At 46.5% G+C, this 7,030-nt stretch overlaps 1 protein-coding gene across 5 annotated transcripts in view; it reads left to right on the top strand.

The window, feature by feature from the left end:
* The first annotated feature begins 3,911 nt into the window (after positions 1–3,911).
* The window catches only part of Armcx2 (armadillo repeat containing X-linked 2), a 5,194-nt gene continuing 2,075 nt past the window's right edge, over positions 3,912–7,030 (top strand). The window contains exons 1-5 of one of the 5 annotated variants that reach the window (XM_026784843.1): positions 3,912–4,006; positions 4,402–4,558; positions 5,170–5,274; positions 5,549–5,614; positions 5,902–7,020. In XM_026784843.1, the coding sequence (XP_026640644.1) occupies positions 6,024–7,020 (997 nt within the window). In that variant the 5' untranslated portion in view covers positions 3,912–4,006; positions 4,402–4,558; positions 5,170–5,274; positions 5,549–5,614; positions 5,902–6,023. Of the gene's footprint in view, positions 4,007–4,401; positions 4,672–5,169; positions 5,275–5,548; positions 5,615–5,901; positions 7,021–7,030 lie in introns of all 5 variants that reach the window. The other 4 variants (XM_026784842.1, XM_026784841.1, XM_026784840.1 and 1 more) reach the window with 4 other exon arrangements.

Here is a 7,030-nt window from a genome sequence, read left to right as displayed (position 1 = left end):
AAACAAACAAACAAACAATGGCATCTTGAATTTTGCATGCAAATGGATGGAAATAGAAAACACTATCCTGAGTGAGATAACCCAGACCCAAAAAGATGAATATGGTATGTACTCACTCATTAGTGGACTCTAGTCATAAACAAAGGACATTGAGCCTATAGTTCACAAGCCTAGAGAAGCCAAATAACAAGGTGAACCCAAAGAAAAACATATCTAGATCCTCCTGGAAATTGAAAGCAAACAAGATCGTCGGGCAAATCTTGCCTTTTTATAATCGAGGTGCTTGTCCAGAATATCTCTTGATGGAAATTGAATTTCTCAATCAAATATTTTGATTGAACATTTGGAATTCATAAAGGATGAATTTAGAAAGAATATAAATTTACACTCAGACTTATCCATATACTTGAAAATCACTGCATCTTTGTCCTGTTTAAAATTTATTCCTGGTTTGGTAACAATAAAAATAAAATTTCAGGGCTGGAGAGATGGCTCAACCGCTAAGAACACTGACTGTTCTTCCAGAGGACCCAGGGTTCAATTCCCAGTACCTACATGGCAGCTCACAACCATCTGTAATTCCAGTTCCAGGGAACTCAACACCCTCACACAGACATACATTCAGGCAAAATACCAATGTACCTAAATACAAGTAAAGAAATTATGAAACAATAAAATTTCAAAAACAGAAAGGAGGAAATATTTAATATAAAACTACACAAACCACAAGTGTCACCTAAGAACTATTGGGACTATTAAGATATCAAAAACTTGGCAAGCAGAAAATAAATATACAGTAGTAGAATATTTTCTCCTAAATATCAGGTTTCCTATCAGAAACTATAATTCTAGAAATAGTGGTTGGGCTGAAGAGATGAGCCAAGGGTGAAAAGTGTTTGCTTCTCTTGCAGAGGACCAAGTTCCGCTCCCAACACCAGTGTCCAGTCACTCATCACTGCTGCAACTCCATCTTTAAGGAATTCAGCCTCCTCTATGGCCTTCACAGACACCCATATACTTGTGGCATACACACACAGACACACATACATCTAAAAAAAAGTCATTTTTAAAGAAGTGGTATTTTTACCATGAAGATGACTAATAATTTAGAGAAATTAGCAAATAATGTAAATTAGATAGCTGAAGACATGTGTGAAAGAGAAAAGGTAACGTGAAAGTGAACAGTCGCTCACGTGTATGTTCCTAGGGAGGAAGTCTTGATTTTACAATAACCAAGTTCCACAAGGGAATCTGCAGACCTACTGCTATTACAATACAGAGATCAATGTCTATTCCTGTTATGATCTCTGCTTCATTTGAACTTGATCAATACGAATAAATGTACTTATTAAAATGTGCTTTAAGCCGGGCGGTAGTGGCGCACGTCTTTAATCCCAGCACTAGGGAGGCAGAGACAGGAGGATCTCTGGGAGTTCGAGGCCAGCCTGGTCTACAAGAGCTAGTGCCAGGACAGGCACCAAAACTAACAGAGAAACCCTGTCTCGAAAAACCAAAAAAAAAAAAATGTGCTTTAAAAGAAAAACAGAAATTGTTAGCTGTGGCTGAGAATAGAAAAGCTGTAAGAGTCTTTCTTCCTATATATCTTCTGTATTTCTTTATTGTTTGATTTAGTTTTCCTTTCATGCTGGGAGGTTAAATCAGGACTTTAAACATGCTTAGTAATACTATTACTAGGCAAAAGAGAATTTTTTTTCAGTTTTGGTTTTTCAAGATATGGTTTTCTCTGTCTAGCCCTTTCTGTTCTGGAACTCACTCTGTAGACCAGGCTGGTCTCAAATTCAGAAATCCTCCTGCCTCTGCCTCTGCCTCCTGAGTGCTGGGATTATAGGTGTGAGCCACCATCATTCGACTGACAAAAGAGATTCTTAAATCTCAACGAATACGCAAACTATTGTTAGGCCATTGTATTAGCACTTAATATCAGAGAGATGGATTGCAGACCCCTTGAAAAACTGTCAGGATCAAGAACCTTTAATTCCACCTCCTAAAATCACTTTAGATCCACACACAATCAAAAACAAAACCTTTAGGATGAATATAACTCAGATGGACCACAGAGTTAGCTAAGAATCAACACCTAATCAAAGTTAATCAGTGTGACCACTCGACATTGCAGTTTGGGTCTCAACATATAGTTGGCTAATGGAGCACCAAAGTAGATGAGGACTGGCAGTTACTCTGCAGCAAAACTAGGATCCTATTGGTTGCTTGAAGTAAGGGAGCCAGAGGAGAGAGGTCCGTCAGACTGCAACTTTCAGATCAGGTAGTAGTAGTACATGGAATATTAAAGAAAATATTCACTACGACACTGTGTGAAAGGGTATACATCAAGGCAATTTAACAACTGCTTCCCCCAACAATCGATTCTGTATTCCTTGAAATATTCAGCTCCAGAAGCAGATGGGAAGAGAACAATCTCTTCCATGCATTGCTGAGTTACCCCTAAGAGAGGAACGGTAAGCTGCTAAAGGCACTCACCCATGTCACCATTTTGATGACCTGTCCATGGATATTTTGGGAGTAAGCAACCGACTCAGATGACTGCGTGCAGGGAATAACATATAGGGCTTAGGAGTGTAGGAGGGGGTCTTGGGACAGCAGCTTCCATCCTTCTTACCAGGGCAAGAAGGAGTTTACAATCCTGCATCCTTCACACGATTACTTTCCTTAGCCCCGAAACTCTTCTTTCCATCTAAAGATGAATCACTGAGCAGGAACCTAATCCATGGACAGGTGTTCAAAATTGTCATGGTTACAGGACAGTCACACAGCAGAGTCACACAGCAGAAAGCAACAGCATGATAATGTTAAATAAATGTATTTCTCTAACCAGACAAGAGGAGATCATTTATTTACTCAACCTAAAAGCTATACCAGGAGAAAAGTAGGATATTAGTTATCAAAAATAAATAAGACAGGGCAACTGAATGCATCTTCACAGATCAATTTACAGATGATATGGAAATATGTTGATATCATCAAGAAAATACACTTTAGATGCTCAGATGCCTAGCACGCTTCGAAACCTATTTCCCAGATGGGCGGTGGTGGCGCACACCTTTAATCCCAGCACTCTAGAGGCAGAGGCAGGCGGATCTCTGTGACTTCGAGGCCAGCCTGGTCTACAAGAGCTAGTTCCAGGACAGGAACCAAAAAGCTACAGAGAAACCCTGTCTCGAAAAATCCAAAAAAAAAAAAAAAGAAAGAAAGAAAGGAAGGAAGGAAGGAAGGAAGGAAGGAAGGAAGGAAGGAAGGAAGGAAACCTATTTCCCACTTGGCCATTAGAATTCATTTTCTGTGTGATAAAAATTAGTCAAAATTAACGTGAGAGAAATTCTGGTTTTAAACAAAACGTTTCTGCCAGGTTTTGATACTATTTCCCACACTTAGTTCTTGTTTCATTGTATCTTCTTCCTGTAAGAATAAAGCTGTAGTCATGTTTTTTTAAAACAAAGGAGTCTTCCAGAAGTACAGATCTCACCTCCAATCCTTGTCTCCTCTCTGTTACTCACCCCTTATCTAAACAGGAGCAGAAACTCAACCACAAGGGAAATAGTGGGAACTGGGCAGGGACTGGAGGATGGGGAACGGTGGGGAAAGCTTGGAGTAATGGGAGGGGGGAGTGAAAAATGTCAACAATTCTCCCAGAAGCTGCAGCTCCTCCCCAGTAACTAGAGAGAGCAAATTCATAATAGAGAGAAGGGGCTGCTTTTAGCCTGATGTTACAAAGGCAATGAATGATTGACAGGACCTGATGTAGTGAGATAAGGCAGGAGTGGGGATAAAGGAGGGAGCTCCTGCACTTGGTGGGAGTGGAATTCCGGGGCTCAAGCTTACTGGCAAAGAGTCCCTCACGTGACCAAGAGCTGACGTGGGCAAAGGTACTTAAAGCCTTGACGGCCATCTCTGCCATCTTCCTCCGGGTACCAACGCCATAACGCTGCACACTGCCAGGCGAGAAGAAAATTACCTCAGAACTGGACAGGTGGGTGTGAGAATGAACATTCTCGGGACCCGGGAGTTGCAAATAGCCTAGGGTTACTGAAGGTCAAGGCCTCGGGTGCTTCTGCATCCTCTGCTGGCCGCGGTTTTCCAGACCCTAGGATCTCCGGGGCAGCGGACGAGAGGGGAGGAGGGGAATGAAAGGACTATCCCTTGTGTGGAAGAAACGCTTACTTCTCTCGCAGCAGTTTTGCGGTTTTGTTTTAGAGGCTCAGGCTCGGTTCCTTGCTTACCGTGCTGTTTTGAGAAGGGCAGGCAAGAGAAATAAACGTGGCAGCTCATTCAAACCCAGCAAGGACGTGGGTGGGGATCGGGTGGCCAGAAGGGCTTGAAATTTGGAACCAATCGGTATTTTTCATTCCCATCCTCCCTTTTCAGACTACCTTGCTGCCACAACCTTGCCCCCTCCCCTCCCCTTCCCTGCCCAACCCTCCCCTCTCCCCTATCCTTCTAGGGTGCTAGGAAATGGGTGTGCCTGCTTCTGTAGAAGAGATGGCGGATTTGGCGTTGTACGGGCTTCACAGGCTGGGGGACCGTAAGCGATCTGGTATTAAATCGTCATGCTAACTGCCAGGCTGCTTTCCAGACACCTGCGGCCCACAAAGCCCTTCATCCTGGTCTTTTCAGCCCCGAAAAAAAGGAATTCGGGTATTCAGGCTATAGAAATGGCGGTTTTCTGGGGATTTGGGGTAGGGGAGGGAAGCGGGGCCCAGAGCAGAGAAACCACGGAAAATCAGGACCCTGAAACTGAGGAGGTGGGCCTAGAGGCCCTTGTTCTGCAGGAAGGTGGGGGCTGAAGAACGGCTGGGCATAGGCAAGGAACACTAGAATATCTGGCAGGAATCCCCCATGCTGCATCTTAGCCAGCACTCTCACCTCGCCCCCTCCGCTTCGATGCAGCAGAAGGGGTGTGGCGCAGTGTCTCAGAAAAATGGCGGCCAGGGGGTGGGGCGAAATAGAAGGGGGACATTGAGTGCCTGGGGAGCCTGCGCAAACGGGGGGGGGGGAAGGGCGAGGATGGGGGGATGGTGAGATAGGCAAGGAGAATTAAAGGAATTGAAAGGTGGAATTCTTCGTCATCGTGGTGTGCAGATGGAAAAAGGCTAACACTAGGGCTCTTGTTCTGGATGCTGATATGTCTACCAGGTTCTTAGTCTGCGCCTGCAGTCTCTATTTCTGCCCTTCAGCCTGCCCTCAGCATGAAGCTCAGGCTGAACTAAAGGAAGGAGAAAGAGCTCAGAATTCTTGCAGGTCAGTGTTTGGGGTGAGCATCCCCTTTGGCAGAGGCCAGAACATAGCACCAACACACCTCCCCCTGCATGTTTTCTTTCTTTAAGACACCTTTGTTCTGGCCTGTCCTTTCTGGTGCTGGGAACGGGGCATATGGGATCTCTAATTTAAATTAATCGTTGGGGGAGAAAAGGAGGAGTCCTGAGAGATTTTTTTGGCCCATCAGAATGCAAATCAGGGGAGAAACAATTGTCTCTCTGCCAAAGGCTCAAAGCCACCTGTCATTTACCCACAGATCCCTCTACCTTTAGGCTCTGCAGCTGCCAGCACGGCGGGAATTGCTCCTGATCCCAGGAACTTGGTATGTATATGTGCACTATCTGAGGGCTCTTGAATGAGGGTGGAGGTGTCACAGGTGAATCTCAGATTTCACGCTCTGCCAGATTTCCATGCCCTACCCACTTAGGGACAACTAAACGGTAGATGCTGGCACTGGGAAGGTGAACTAGAGGTAAGATAAGACTCGAGCTGATCATCGCATCAACAAGTGCAGGCTTCCACACCTGTGTCCCCAAGCGCTCCCCTAAGGTTAGACACAAAGTGAGCCCAAACCCTGTGCCTCTCACTTCTAACGTTTACCCCTACTAGGTCCAGCTCAGTTTGCTGCCTCAGAAGACCTTTCAAACCCGAGTTTGAGAGCCTCGTTTTGACTGGTGCATACGTTCGTTCCACTTAAGCAATCTGGATCAGAGAATTGTTGCACGTGTATCATGAGCCGTACTCGGGATGCTGGCTGCGTAGCTGCTGGAATAGTGATCGGGGCTAGCGCCTGGTACTGTGTCTACAAATACACTAGAGGAAAAGACCAGAAGAAGAAGAGACCAGCCAAATCCAAGAACCGGGCTTCGGTGGGTACTGGAGCCAGGGCTAAAGGTGGACTAAAAGCAGGATTCACAATTGACCTTGGGCCAGGGTTCAATCCCCCAGCCTCTGTCACTGTTGAGACAATGAATAAGGCCCAAGGGAAAACATCCACTCTTGCCACAACTGCAGCTGAAAAAATGGTGCCAGCTGCACCCAGCCCTAAGGTTCAGAATGGGGCAGAAAGTAAGGCCCAGGAGGCCAAGGGGGCTGGGACTGAGCCTACTACCAAACCAGTAGTCGCGACTTCAGCTGCCAGTGCAATTACACCCCCACCCAAGGTGGCAGAGGTTCCCACAGCTGCGGAGGCCCCACAAATAGTAGTGACTCCCAAAGTTGCAGAAGCTCCTGGTACCATGGACGCTACTGGGATAACAGCACTCCCTGGGCCAGCAGTACTTCCTGGGGTAGCCCAGTCTCCTGGGCCATTAGTACCTTCCCCATCAATAGCACCTTCTGTGCCAACAGCACTTCCCTGGGCTGTAGCACCTCCTGGGGTAGCCCAGTCTACTGGGCCAGCACCACCAACCATGGCAGTGCAATCTCTTGTGCAAGCAGCACCTTCCTGGGCAGTCGTAGCTCCCCCCGGGGCAGTCTACATTCCCGTGGCAGCCCACTTTACTGGGCCAGCAACTGCCAGGGTAACCCAGTCTCCTGGGACAGTGGTGCCTCCCCTTCCACCCCCGTCTCTTGGGGCAACAATGCTTTCTAGGGCAGTCCAGTCTCCTGTGACAACAGTGCCTCCCAGAGCAGTCCAGTCTTCTGGGGCAACAGTGTATCCTGGGATAGCCCAGTCTCCTGGGGTAGTAGTGCCTCCCAGAGCAGTCCAGTATTCTGGGGCAGCAGTGCCTGCCAT

This window comes from Microtus ochrogaster, chromosome X (assembly GCF_000317375.1).
Source record: "Microtus ochrogaster isolate Prairie Vole_2 chromosome X, MicOch1.0, whole genome shotgun sequence".
Taxonomy (NCBI): Eukaryota; Metazoa; Chordata; class Mammalia; order Rodentia; family Cricetidae; genus Microtus; species Microtus ochrogaster.
Note: the sequence above shows the minus strand (reverse complement) of the source record. Positions and strands in the feature narration are given on the sequence as shown.